This window comes from Ursus americanus, chromosome 18, assembly GCF_024610735.1.
Source record: "Ursus americanus isolate L20-20 chromosome 18, mUrsAme1.1.p, whole genome shotgun sequence".
NCBI classification, from domain to species: Eukaryota; Metazoa; Chordata; class Mammalia; order Carnivora; family Ursidae; genus Ursus; species Ursus americanus.
The window spans coordinates 16825406-16840176 of NC_142144.1; the positions used below are offsets into that span (position 1 = coordinate 16825406).

General features: G+C 44.8%; 1 protein-coding gene across 2 annotated transcripts in view; it reads left to right on the forward strand.

Moving 5' to 3' along the window:
- Positions 1-14771, forward strand: part of ASTN2 (astrotactin 2) — an 845639-nt gene that overhangs the window by 249725 nt on the left and 581143 nt on the right. For both annotated transcript variants that reach the window (XM_045791077.2, XM_087869420.1), the window contains exon 4: positions 4-156. In XM_045791077.2, coding sequence (XP_045647033.1) covers positions 4-156 — 153 coding nt within the window. The remainder of the gene's footprint in view (positions 1-3; positions 157-14771) is intronic.

Consider the following 14771-nt stretch of genomic DNA (forward strand, 5'->3'; position numbering starts at 1 on the left):
TAGCAGCAGCTGAGGCGACGCAGGAGACAGTGGAGTCCCTGATGCAGAAGTTCAAGGAGAGTTTCCGCGCTAACACGCCCATCGAGATCGGTCAGCTGCAGCCAGCCCCGCGCAGGGCCTCGGCAGGGAAACGGAAGCGGAGGAGCAAGTCTCGAGGTAGGCCCTCCCAGCACCACTTGCCAGGGCGTCAGTGGGCTGTCCCCAGGTTCCGAAGTTACCGGGAAGAGCCGTGCCCCCTTCCCCTTGCTGCCCTGTGCTCCTGGAATCGTGCCGCGGTGGCACCGATCAGTCATCTCAGCTGAGGCTTGCAGACAGCAGCCCTGTGCCCCTGGGTGTGTCTCTGAGCCCCAGCTGCCTCCTCTGAGACGGGAATGGACCGTCTTGTAGAGCAGCTGAGAAGACTGGCGACAATCTATGGAAAGCGCCCCACATGGGGTGTGAGCCCAGTAGACGCTCTTTACATTGTAGCTGGAGGCACTTTGGAGAGCGCAGGAGAGGCGGACGCTCTCATGGAAGGTGTTCTCAAGCTGGGATCGCAGAACAGGTTTTGGCGTCACTCTTTGATACCCTGAGTAGTATCGCGGTCTAGACAGAACCAGATTCAAATTTTGGTTCTGCTCTTAAGTAACCACGTCACCTTGGGCGGGTGGCTCTGCTTCTCCAAGCCATTCCTTTCTCATGGGGTTGTTACGATATCTTAGCACAGTGCCCACCCAGCATGCGATAAAAGATAGACCTCTCCCTCCTTCTTCTTCTCCTCCTCCTCTTCCCGTTCTCTTCTCCTCCTCCTCTTCATTGTCACCATCATCACCTCTTTCTCCCTCTGGTCATCTGTATGACTTTGTAGATGGGATGCATCCCCTTATCACTGCTTTGACATCCAGACCCCTTCCCTTCTCTTTACGTTCACTCAGTAGCCTCCAGCTCTTCTCTTCTTCTGGCCTCTCAGGTCTCTAACTCCTATGAACAGAGTTCTGATGATGTCACTCCTCTTCTCCCAGAACTTAAGTGGCTGTCCAGTGCCTCCAGAAGTGTCTGGGCTCGTGGAAAGAACATTCAAGGCCATTGCAGAGCCCTTGTCTCTCTGCTGTCTCACCTAAATTTGTGCGTTCCACCTCCATGTTCCTTTCCGTGCTGCTCTCCCTGCCTTAAATCACCTATCCAGACCCTATGAGCAATTGTTGTAATTTGGGGACACTTACTTACTCCAGGCAGCAGGCTAAATTTGGTTCCCAGCAATCCTTTGTAGGAGGTATCGTAGTAACTCCCATTTTACAGATGACATCACTAAGGCACAGAAAGCTGCAGTAACTTGCCTAAAGGAACACCTTTGGAAGTAGGAGAGCCAGGAAGAGCTAATCCAGCTGAGTACCAAACTTTGTAACTAAACCACTGTATTCCGAGCTAGCGTGGTCCTACCTGTATTCCCAAACTTAACTTGCATGGCACATTTCCATGAAGACGTCACTGGCTGTCACAATCAGAACTCACTCTGAATTCTCGTGTGTGTGAGCTCTCCCACATCTTCACATATGTGTTAAGCACTGATTGCATTGTTGTGTAATATAATTTGCTCTTGTCTGGCTCCTTCCTTAGCTAGACAGAGAATTCTTTGAAGGTGGGAATTGTCTGATTGTTTGAATCCTCTTTGCATTTCTGGGCCTAAATCAGGGCCTGCTCACATGGTAGATGTTGTTATGTGATGAGAGAATGTCTAGGCCTTTATCCTGTGAAACCCTGAACCCCGTGAAAAACCAAGGATCTGCCCATTAAACTGAGGTCATAAATCGAGGCAAGAGTTGATGACAGAGTTGCATTTTGGAATTCACATGGTTGAACTGATTCGTAATGAGGAGCAAGTTGCTTTGAAGTCAGCAGCGTCCAGTGCTATTCCCAGTCCCGTCAACTTCAACTTGCGTGGCTTGCAAAGAGTCCCCGGATGTCTCCGAGGCTCAGTCTCCCCTTCTCCACAATGGGATGTTAGTCTCTACCCCAGAGCATTGCTGTGAAGATCAGATGAAGTTGCGAATGCGGGCAGCACGGAATGCTCAGCTAATGTGTGTCGGGAGCTGAATAAATACTGTCATGTATTTGTCCTATTTTATATTTATTCAAGGTCACTTGTAGTTTCATTCAGCCTTTTCTATCCATCTTTTGTTTTCCATCATTCACCAAGAATTCCCCTCCTAGATCCTCCCTGCAAATACAGCCCCCGTGAGTACAAGTGACTCCCAGTCCATAACCTCCCCGCTGTTCTCACTGCCAGTCTGAATTCATTTCCTTAGTGCCGTGTCTGAAACATTTGTTATACTACCGAATTCTTCCCTCCAAAACTCCGCCTTTTGCACCATAACCGTCTTAACAAGCCTTCTACTCTTGGGCATTTCGGCTGTCTCTGATAATTCACCATTAAACGGTGCCATAAACAATGCCACATGGAACTTCTTTTTGGTGGGGGGCCATCAGAATTGGCCATCAAACTTGGCCTTCACTCTTGGGCAGAATTTCAGAATTTTGCTTATTAATGAAAATCTGCTGTTTGACTTAGATGATGATTGGATATTAAGTTATTTCGATTTACAAGTCAAATTGGGCCTAAGAGAACTAAGGCAAGAAGAAATGCATTTTTCCCCTAAATGTATCTCGAATCTGTCCTCCCTTTCTTCGTCACCATTATGACCACTGCCACCTCTCACCTCCTGCTTTGCAACTATACCCTCCTTGAGGTTCCATCTCCCCAAAGTAGCCAGAGTGATCTTTTTAGAAACCTAAACCAGATATGGTCCCTTTCTGATTAAAATCATTCAGTATTTTCCTGTTGTCCTTAGATTACAGCCCAAACTACTTGCCAGTCTCCTGTTCTATCTGGATCCAGCTCCTGCTCTCTTGACTCTCTTGGCATTTCCTGTGATCCAGCCACATTGCCTTCCTTTGGATTGCAGGAACCCGGCGAATGGTTCCCGGCTTTCGTATCTGACAACTTGCTGTCTTCCCCTTGCTGTGTCTCTTTACACCCCCCTCCCTGGCTGCTTTCCTGGCTGTTCTCCCACTGTTCAGCTCTCAGCTCAGATATGAGCTCCTCCGAACCATCTTCCATGACCACCCAGCTTAAAGCTTTCTACCCCAAGACGTGCTCTATAACCCTTTTTTCACTCGTTCCAAAATACCGTGGTCTTAAATTATTTTTGTTTGTTTCCTTATTTACTATCTTCCTCTCAAAAAATGTATTTCATATTCATAAGTCTAATACCTAGAACATGCAGAACATGCTTAATAAATATTTGTGGAATAAATGAGTGCATTAACCTCAAAGATCATTCGAAAGTGGCTCAGTTTTATAACTTCTGAATTGGCGATGTAGGAGGGATCCAGGATAAACCAAAACCTCTTGGTACAGACCTCCAGGGAATCTTGTTTCCTCTAGAGATAGACTCACTGATGGATAGCACATTAACTGTACTCAAGTGGTTGCTGTTAAGGCAATTTTCAAAATGGCTTAATAACATTGTGCTCGTGATTTCACTGCCACCGTCGGGTAAGGTTTTTTGCAAGAGAGACTAAGGATCCCGTGAGCCAGCCCTGCAGTTCCCAGCTCACATACTTACTGCCACGGGTCCTCAAGATGTTCTTGGACTGAAGAATTCCATGGCCCATGAAGGTCGTACAGATTCTGCATTCTCCTTCTCCCTGTTGGAAATCCCCAAATGCATCTTCGATTCTTGAAGACGCTAGGAAGTCCTGTAGTACAGAAAGCTGGGTTTCTTTGTTTACCTCCACATCTATGCAGCTGTCTTGACCACAGATGCTCTTTTTCCCCCTGGGACATTGATTCCCATCTCGTGGAACAGAAATGACCCTAGACGTGAGGTGTTGGAAGCACTGCATCCGCCCGCACTGACCATCGGAAGCCCTAGGTACAGTACGAGGGTCTGGATTCTCGGTCTTTCAATCCCCGGCTCATCTCCCTGCCACAGAAGTGGTGTCAGGCCTTCTGATCCAGAGTGGAAACATCTGGCCTCTATCTGCTTCCGTGGGCTTCGTGCCCAGGCCGTGGTGCCCAGCGGTTCACAGCAGGTGGAGTGGGGAGTGGAGAACCAGGGTCGTGGAATGGAGCACATGGTTAAAAGGAGCTCCCATGTGTTTCTGTGGCTCTGGCTTCCTCCTCAGAGGCTTCGTGGACGCTCTAGGGCATCATCCTTAGGCGGACACAGGAAGGCGCTGGGGCACTGGATTGCTGCCCTTGTGACTCTGACAGGGTTTTATGAGGCAGCTGCTGGGCCGGCACTTCCCAGCGTCCTCAGGCAGGGAAGAGTGAATGTGTTGGGGCTAAAATAAAGCAGGGGAAGATTGCTTTTGATGTGAGGAAGAGCTTCCCAAGGTTCATGAAGTTTAGCTGGTGGTTTTAAAGTGGGACTTTTCTCTTCAAAATTGAACTAACCACCATAGGGTAACTGAATGAGCTTAAGCAAATGAAGAAGCTGTGTTAGCCTCAGTTTTCCCATCTGTAAAATGGTGTTAATAATACCAACGTCCTATATGGGTTGTAGGAATATCTACAAAATGTGCAGTGCAGGGCCTGGCACTTGGGCGACTGACTTAATAACGAGTAGCCGATGTTATCACCGTCATCAGGGTTCTGCTCGTGTGACCTGCAGAGGCTTCCAGCTCCCAGCTCTGCCCCGTGCTCCCTGGGCCACTACTCTGACCTGACTGAGGTTCCATTATTCCTCGTCCAGAGTCCTGCAACAGCCCCTACATCCACAAATCCATCTTCCACCCTGGCGGCTGGAGCAGTCGTTTACAAACACACTGAATCTGGCCACGTCACTCTCCTGCCTACAACATTTCCCTGATCGTCTGTCCCTTGCCTTGGGGACATCTCAAGCTTTTGCGATGAAGTCTTCCTAAAGACAGGTGAGAATCCACACACTTCCAAAGGCATCACCCATAAACCCCAGATCCCAGTTTCCACCTAAAAAAACAAAAACAAACAAACAAAAAACCCCAAAAAACAACCCATGGCATTCGATTTCATAACATGTGCATGCTTATTTTACTTTAAATTATGCTATCTTATTTTTTTCAGCTAAATCATTTAATATTTTCTCAAGTCTTTAGGCAACAGTGATGTCCCAGGAAGAACGAAGCTTATGCTGTACCATCTTCAAAGGGTTTCTATAGGAGCAAATGAAATAATGCTTATAAAGCAGTGAGCACAGAGCCCAGCAAAAAGTGCACATGGAACACATGTCCTCCGTTGTTTTATTTTTATCATTACTGTTTTATTATTACTCTTATTTATATTGGTATCATTACCCATTAGGGCTACATTTACTCCATTTTAGAAGCAAGACTCTACAAGATGAAGGGAACACGTTTAATAGGGTAAAAAGTTGCCATCGTCTCCTCCACAAGGCTCCTTCCTAGCCTGGCGGCAGGCTGCCCCTACCTCCCTCCAAGCCCCAAGCCTCTGCATTCTGTGGCTTCCGGCGCACTGGCCACGTTTCTGGTCAGCCAACCTGCCTTGCTTTCTAAGTCTGTGTACAGATCATGTTCTGCCTTAAACACCCTCCTTTCCTCCCTTCTTTGTACCCCAGGCAGCGGATTTCTACTCATTTTTCAGAATTCAGTTTCAAAGTCTTCTCTGTGAAGAACGCACAGCCGGCACGCCCTCAGCCCTAACTTCCACTGAGCGAGCCACTCCTTTGTCTGGACAGATGCAGCCCGGTGCTGCTTTCTGTCTCAGCCTTTATCACAATCCGCTGTAAATACGTGTGGACACATCTGTCTCCCTCCCCAGCTCTGACAGTTCCATGATGGGAACGACAGTGATTTATGTCTCTCTGTAGCTCCAGTGTGTAACAGAACGGGCATAGCATAGCAGTCGGCTGAATGGGAGAATGTGTGGATGGATGGATGGATGAAACAAGGCAGCTGGGAGCATCGTAGACTACAGACAGTTAGTGAGATGTGGTGCACGAACATCTCCTGAGCATTTAGTTTTTTTAGTATATTCTAAGTACTGTGCTCATCACATGTTATCTCACTGAAAAGCTTCCCCAGATCCCATAAGGTAAGGACTGTAATTGTCCCAGTCTGCAACAGAGGAAGTTCAAACTTCAGTTAAGTAACTTGCCCAAGTTTATCCAGCTAGTAGACTATGAAACTGTGACCTCGGGGCCCAGACAGAGCCCACATTGCAGTTGTCGGATGACTTGGTTTTAGTCCCGGCTAGTCCAGCCAAGGTCTTCAAGCTGTGAAATGGTACCAGCCTAGTCTAGATCCTGGAAGGAAGCGGTTGTAGCTTCTCGCGCACTGACCAGTGTTTCTGCGTCATCAGTGCTGCTGTGAGGGTGTTGAGGGGCTAGAAGACTCGGGAAGGTGAGGCATCTCTCTCTGGGACAGGACAAGAGTCAGGATGTCCTCTGACCTTAGGGAGCCATGCCCTGTCCTCAGGGGCTTGCAGAAAGTATGTACGCTTTTCATTTGGGACAGATTTGAAGACTTCACAAAGAAAGTTGCCTTAAGGCATTGTTTGGAAGGGCAAGCAGGCTTTTGGCACATGGCAGTGGGGACTGGGAGGAACATCTAGCACGAGACATGGCAGGGAGGTGGAGGAAAAAAGAACAATTTCATCCCAGACAAAGGTCCAGACCCCAGAAAGCTGATGTCTTCCAGTCCTCTTCCTCTCCCTGCAACAATCTCATGGTTTCCAGTAGAACTGCATTCATTCTGATTATGCAGCTTCAAGACTTGCTTTAGCAAAAAGGTCAGGGACCTCTACCCAAACCTCCCTGGTAGAAGGGGAAGGCTGCTAAGCAGGGAGAGAGGTTAGGGGTACAAAGAACAAATAAAGATGGAACCTGGGGCTGCCCGTTCAATATTTAAGCATTGCAACAACCTAGTAAGGCAGATAATTTAAAGCCATTAATGTTTCTGAATATTTTCCTCCAACTAAGTGAATAATTTATAGCCAGTTACCAATAAACAGGAAAAAAAAATATATTTATATATTTACATAAGTCTGCATTCTGAGGATAGTGTCTTGCAGTAAAAGAGTGTATCTGGGTGTATCTGTCAGGAAGGATAAAGGAGCCAGAAGCTCTGATAACCTCTTCTCTATCTTCCTCGTGGTATTTGTCATTTATTACCTTTTATTAGAGTAATTTATGGCCACCTCTCTTCTCCCTTAATTAAACTCATGAAGTGCAGTGGCTATGTCCAGGGCATGCCTGTGCTTTCATTGACTAGCCTAGCTCCTGAGAAATAGCAGATGCTCAGTTAATGCTTGATGGATTAATGGACAATTAATCACATGGGCTGCATGATCTTGGACAAGACCTTCAACCCTCCGGGCCTCAGTGTCCCCATCTAAGAGGCTGTGTGTTTTTGTGCAAACAAGCTGAGGTTTGGAAGTCAGATGGACGTGAATCCATATCCCAGTTCTGCCTCTGACTTGCTCAACTTTGGAAGTGACTTTGTGGGCGAAAATGGCATTACCTAATCTACAGATTGTATAATCGGCCACTTCCTAGAGGGGCTGGGGGATTCGAGTTAATGCATGTGAAACGCTCAGCAGGCTGTACTGAACATGGCAAGTCCCCAATAAATCTTTGGTGTTGTTACTTTGGAAAGCAAAGGTGATGTGCTCGATAATTTCCACAGGTCTCCTCCGGCTTAAATGGTCTTTGATGACAAATCTGATGGGGAAGCATTGTTGTCTATTGAAAAGTCCAGTATTTGGACTCAGAAAACCCTAGCTGGAACCCCAGCTCTTAAGTGCAGTTGAGTCATCAGGGAAACTGTTTCATCTCCTTGGGTTTCCACCCCCGGCACCTGGAGATGTGAGGATAGGTGCCATTCTAATGTCCCAGGGCCATTGTGAGAAAATGCTGTTTATGGAGATGCTCCTTTAAGCCCTCTATGGGTTAGTTGCATCTTGAAATCAGAGAGTGTTTGCACCTTCAAAGACTGGGAATGTCGTGCATATTTCATGGGCAAGCCTTCCCCTCCATCCAGCCCCTCCCCCCCCCCTTCCAGGGCCTCTGGCTTTCTTTTTCTTGGCCTCAGGCCCTTCCCAAGAGGCCCAGTGCCACCAGCAGCCCAGTGAGTCCCTGGGCCGTGTTGGGCTGGGGTATGGGAGAGCTGATTTGTAGTCAGAGTACACGGCTGCCTCCATAAATCTCTGATGTGTCTTTCGGAGAAGTTTGTGTTGCTGAAAGTGTATGTCTCCTCCAGGTGGTTTTCCTTGTCTGTCTGAAATATGTCAAGGGGCTCTTAGTCAATTCTGCCTGGCCTGGCAGGGTGGAGAGGCAATCGCAAGTGGCCTTAGCACAAGGCTGTGGGCCAGGTGATGGTGGGGACTGAGATCACAACTCTTAAGATATTTCTTTTATCAGAAGGGCACAGGTACTGTGTCAGAGTCGTGGCATAATAAGGCACTCCCAAACTCTGTGACTTAGGACAGCCACCGTTTATTGGGCTTTTAATCCAAGTTGAGCATCTGGACTGGGCTCAGCTGGGCAGTTCTTCTGGTCTGGGTGGGGTAGGCTAAGCTGATCTCAGCCATGCACCTGTGGTCTGCCAGCTATCCAAGGCATGGTCAAATGGCGGAGGGTTCCAAAAACAGCAAGAATGGGAGATGCAAGGTTTTTGGAGGCCCAAGCCTGGAAGGCACACATCATTCCTTCTGTTTCATTCTGTTCAAGGGCTGGGGAAGTTAAGAGTTCACCTCTTAAAGGACAGAGCGACAAAATATTGGGCTGTTTTTTTAAAGTTTATTTTAGAAAGAGAGAGGGAGGAAGGGGAAGAGGAAGAGGGAGAGGGAAAGGGGAGAGAGAGAGAGAGAGAGAGAGAGGGAATCTGAAGCAGTCTTCATACCCAGGGCAGAGCCAAATGCCTGGCTCCATCTCTAGACCCTAAAATAACCAGAGCCAAAATAAGAGTCAGATGCTAACTGAACCATCCAGAGTCCCCTATTGGGCTGTTTCTTACAATACCTATAGGTATTGATATTTTAATAAGCCTCTATCTTATGTTAAAGCCTGGGCTGATTAACACAGTCCCCTGAGGCAAGCATAATTATTCCCGATTTGCTGATGGCAAAGTGGAGGCTCAGATCTGTGAAGGAATTTTTATACTGTGCTACAGCTGGTTCAGGGAGAACCACATCCCAGATTCAAAACCATCCATAGCTGATTAAAAGACTACATATAATTTTTATACCTCTGCTAACCAGCCTTTCTTTAAATAGGGCTAAAGAGGATTGGATCTCAAGTCATGGTTTGATCCAGCCTGGCTTGTGGTATGTAAAAGGTAGTTGATTTTGGACCCTGGCTCCATCCTTACAAGGGCCTATGGTCTAATGCAGGATCAGCCAATTTTTTCAGTAAAGGGTGATATAGGAAACATTTTAAGCTTTGCTGACCAAGAGGCAAACTTGAGGATTATGTAGGCACTTACACAATGAGAGAAAAATTTCCACAAATCTGACAAAATTCCAAATATAATAATAATAATGAGTAACAGTTTTTGTAATAGAGTTCTACTAATCAAAAGAATGGAATGCATTTATGGATACCTTTAAAATGTGAATTTCATATGATTTTCACATCTTAACATAATCTTCTTTTGATTTGTTTGAACCACTTAAAGATGTAAAAACCAATTTTAGCGCCTGGACCACACCAAAAACAGACCATGGATTGGATTTGACCTGCACTCCCTGGGGTAAGGGAACATCTCAGATGTGGACTGAGAGAATCCTAGATTTAACCCCTTGACTGTCTACTTGCTGGATGACTGTAGGTGAATCCAGATGTCTCAGAGGCATTGTTGTCCCAGGCTTTCAGGCACACAATTGGGGGAAATAACTCCTTAGGTTCTCTTAGTCCACCAGAGATGGAAATGAATGTCAAGGTTATCCAGTCCTTCCTGCTCATAGATGCAGAACATGATGGATGGGAAGACCTCATCCATGCCGCAGAGAAGAATTAACAGACCCAGGAATGGAATTCCAAGTCCCCTGACTTACAACATTGTCCTCTTTTCATGCCATTTGAACATGTGAAATCACGTAGGCCATTTTCCCTGCAGCCAGGGCTGACTGTTGGGGGAATTTGGATCAAACACATAGAAGCTGGCAGCTTGTGCCTTTTTCTAATTCAACTGTAATCGAATGGGTAAATCGCTTAGAAGAGTTTAAAGAGAAGGCTTTGCATTTTCCCATGTTTGAGACAGACGTGGTTAAACACCCTGAGGATACCAGGTAGAGCTCGCGGACCATGAGCAAGAGTTGTCAAGCTGTGCTCCAAAGTGACACTCAGGGAGTGGGCAGGGCTATGTGGCTGAGTAGGTAGGACTCTTCCATCAGGCTCCTACTTCATATTTATATATTGGACTTCAATATTTTGGGGGGAAAGTCCCAATTCTAGAACATTTATTTTTAAAAGCGAACATGTTTTTGTTTATAACAAAAGCTCCCGTATCTAAATGAAAAGAATGCTGGTGAGGTGTGTGGTGAACTTTCAGCAGAATGGCCCACGAAGCTGACCTTCTTCCTGCTTTATACGCACATGCTTGCCCATGTGTGCACGTGCACGCCCAACGTTGAATAAAATAAAACTTTTGAGAAAATGCATGTCTATCAAAGGTGAAGAGAGGAAACTCCTCAGGTGTAAAGAATGAGAAGGAAATGCAGAGCTCATGCTTTAAGTGTAGAAGTTGATGCCATGGTGACTCCAGGTGGACAGTAAGATGTGGTGGGCTAAGGGAGAAGAGAAAGCAAGAGCAAGAAGGGACTCTCTTTTGTGCCCCTAGGATTCCGTTGATTTTGTTTCTTAAATTCCACATTGCGTGAGTTCATACAGTATCTGTCTTTCTCCGACTGACTTATGTTGCTTAGCATTACAGTCTAGCTCCATCCCTGTCATTGCAAATGGCAAGGTTTCATTCTTCATTATGGCTGAGTAATATACCATTCTATATATATACCACATCTTCTTTATCCATTCTTCAGTCCGTGGACACTTGGGCTGGTTCCATAATTTGGCTCTTATAGGTAATGCTGCTGTGAACATCGGGATGCAGGTATCCCTTCAAATGAGTATTTTTGTATTCTTTGGGTAAATACGTAGGAGTGCAGTTGCTGGATGTAGGATAGTTCTATTTTTAATTTCTTGAGGAACCTCCATACTGTTTTCCAGAGGGGCTGCACCAGCTTGCATTCCCACTAACAAGGGGGTTCTCCTTTCTCCGCATCCTTGCCAACATCTGTTGTCTCCTGAGTTGTTAATTTTGGTTGTTCTGACAGGTTTGAGGTGGTATCTCATTGTAGTTTTGATTTGTATTTTCCTAATGATGACGAGTGATGCTGAGCAAGAAACCCACTGAACTATGGAGGACAAACTGATGGTACCGGAAGGGATGGGGAGATGGATTGAACAGGTGATGGGAATTAAGGAGCACACGTGTGCTGAGCACCAAGTGTTGAATCACTAAGTTCTACACCTGAAACTAATATTACACGGTATGTTAACTAACTGGAATTTAAATAAAAACTTACAAAACAAAACAAAACAGGAGACTGAAACGTAACATGGTAGAAATAAGCCCCCAAGCATTAGTTATTATAATAAATATAATTTGCAAACTAAAATTCAGAGATAGATTACCTTAAGTAAAGTCCAATTGCACGCCATTTACCAGGGATCTTCCTAAAACAGAAAGATATGGAACGTTTGACAGGGAAGGGAACGGAAAAATATATACTAGGCAAATACTAATCAAATGGAAGCTTGGGGAGAAGTAGAAATATATGGCAAAATAAACTTTACAACAAGAAACAAAAAATTCTTAGGAATAAAGAGGGTTATTAATCATAAAAGGAACAGTTCATTGGGAGACAAATGAAATCTGTACTTAGAGAAACAATAAAGCTTCAAAATATATTTTAAAAATGGAGGGAAGTATGATGTCATGTTGACTAAGATGTAATCAAAGGGGAAGATTTTTTACAAAAATCTTCCTGTTAGATCAAGTAGGCAAAATCAGAATACAGAATTTTAAACTATACTATTGAAAAGATAATCAAATGAACATATATAAAATTCTGCCCCCAAGAATTAGAGTTTAAAGATTTTTCAGAAGAAGTAAGAAATTCTCTTTATGGGTCTTCACATTTTATGATCTCAGTTTTCTGGCTTTGGCCCAATTTCCTGAAATTTTTATCTTATTTTCAATGATGACGCTTTGCAATTTATGACTAAATGTGGTTTTAATTTTTATCCCTCTCAAAGATATTTCTTTCATTCAGAGGTGGAAATAGGGAGAAGCAATCTGTGAACACTGATTTTATTTTTTGTTTTTTGTTTTGTTTTGCTTTTTGTATTTTTTTTGGTGGGGAAACAGATGGGAGTGTGTGTAGGTGAGGTTGTAGTTGAACATTTCCAGAAAAATGTTCACTGTCAAGATAAAGTAGTAGTATTTTGTTGCAATCAATATTCTTCATATTTCTTCTTCTGGCCATAGAAATAGTCGATTTTGTCAGGATCTCTTCTGGAAATATAAAGGCCCTGTGCGTGGTCTGGTGGAGAAGATAAAGTTCCAGGGAATAGCTGTATTGCACAACTCCTTCTCTGTCTGCATCAGCCTGGTTACCTTGCCAAAGATGTTGGTTGAGATGGGTCCGCACCATCCCCTTCAGCAGAATGTTGTGGCATTCATAGCAATCTTCATATATTCCAAGATGGGGAAAGGTCTTGAAGAAGTCGTGCCTTCAGGCAGGACTACCTAAAAATAACTTGACAAGATCTTGAGAACTCAAGACTCGGTCATTACTCTGATAGTCACAGCATCCCAGAATGGCTAGGATCTCTGACAGACTCTGGCCTCATTCTAAGATCAGCTTCTGTGGTCCCAGCACAGTCAGACAAGTCAGATCATCCATCCTTACGGTGTCATCCCCAGCATAGAATGAGTCTCTCCCTAGCTGTTCTCTATTACTGTTGCACCTGATTCCCATCTTCCAATTCCAGCCCTTCTTGCTACATCCCTGCTGCCCAGGGCCTCCAACCTGACTTCCATCCATACCTTCCACTGAGTGCTACCAAGTGTGAGCCATCATTCTAGGTCCTGAGATGACAGTAGAAAACCAGATACACGAGGTCCTCACCCGCATGGGGCTCACGTCATGGAGGAGGAAACAGGTAGGCAATCAGCCAAGGACAATTAGAAATTGTTATAAGTGCATTGGAATAAATGACCTTGGTGTTGACCATATAGTTGTCCACCAAGCATGCAGTGAAACCAGGTGGGCTTCCTATTCCCTGCCAGCTGGAAACCACCACTACTCATGACTGGCCCAGCTAGGATGACAGTGCAGGATACTGAGGTTGTGATTTATTTCCTGCCTTGGGACATAGATCTGATAGGACACAGCAGCAATAATTGGCCACCTGTTTTGTGCCAGTCACTGTTCAAGGTGATTTTCAAATATCTTATTGTAACTACTCTTCGATAACACTATTTTGTAAAGGAAATTGATGTTCAGAGACATGAAGTCAGTAGCCCAAGCTCACATGGCCTGTCAGTGTTGGCCCTGCTTCCAACACCACTGTTCCTGCTCCTACATTGTAGCTGTGACTGTTGCCACACCTGCCACCAAGACTTGCAGTCATATCACCTGCGTGAGGCCTCTGCACACATACAGGCCACAGAGATTGGACTGAAATCCAACAGACGTAAAGGCAGCCACAAAAAAAAGGGCCCTCTCCTGAATTCCAGAATTACCCTGGTGGGATTTGCATTCATTTTCTTGCCTAATTATTATTAAGAATATGCCATCTGTGTAAAGGAGATGTTATGATTTTGTTGTAAACTTTTGTGCAGTATAACTTCAAGATATTCAACCTTTCATCTCGTTGCATGATGGAAATATAAGTTTGATGTGCAAGGTCTAATTGTCCCCACCACGTGTTAGAAATCCGAATGTAGCTAAACATTAAGGTTAAATGATGATATCACAACTTCCTTGGTTTGCGTTTTACATTCAATTGAAAACACAAACCCCTCGCCTCATTAATCCTTTGCAATCCAATTTTTCCCCCCCTAAATGAAATGATCCTTTTGGGACACATTTATATCCTTTTAACAGCCGCCTGACAGTTCTGCTGATGGAGTTTGTATCCAACTTTGTTACTGGATAGTGACAACTTGCCCTGACGGATATGTGTACATAATTATTCTCTCGCAGTTAGATTTAATTAATGCTTACCCTCATCATGATCTTGCAGCTAGCGAGCTCTCTCTGCAGGAGCAGTTAATGGCAAAAGGATTTCTCCTTTAGCCAAGAGAGACTCCAAAAGGCTTTGTAAAATTTATACGTTTTTTTAAGAGGAAAAAAAAAAAGAAAAAATGCATCTAAGCTTATTTCTTCCCTTTCCACATTAATGCCACCTGTGAATGGATTTGAGGCTACATATGGGGATGAGGTTGTTAAACCTAATTTCAGACTAAGTATTACTAATAGGAGCAACTGTGGCAGACCCACAAGGAAGATGTATATTTTTTAATATCTTAGCTTAGAATCAAGGTGTCCTTGCTTCATTATGTTTATGTCTCCGTACAAATATGGATGTGTGGATTTTTCTGACCCACTGTCTCCCCAAATTCCACCCAGCGTTCAGTAATAAATAGCTGCGTGAAAGAGGAGATATCAAGAAGAAATGACAGGGGAGACAAAAGGAGTTTGAAGATGAGCTTTAGAAAGAGAT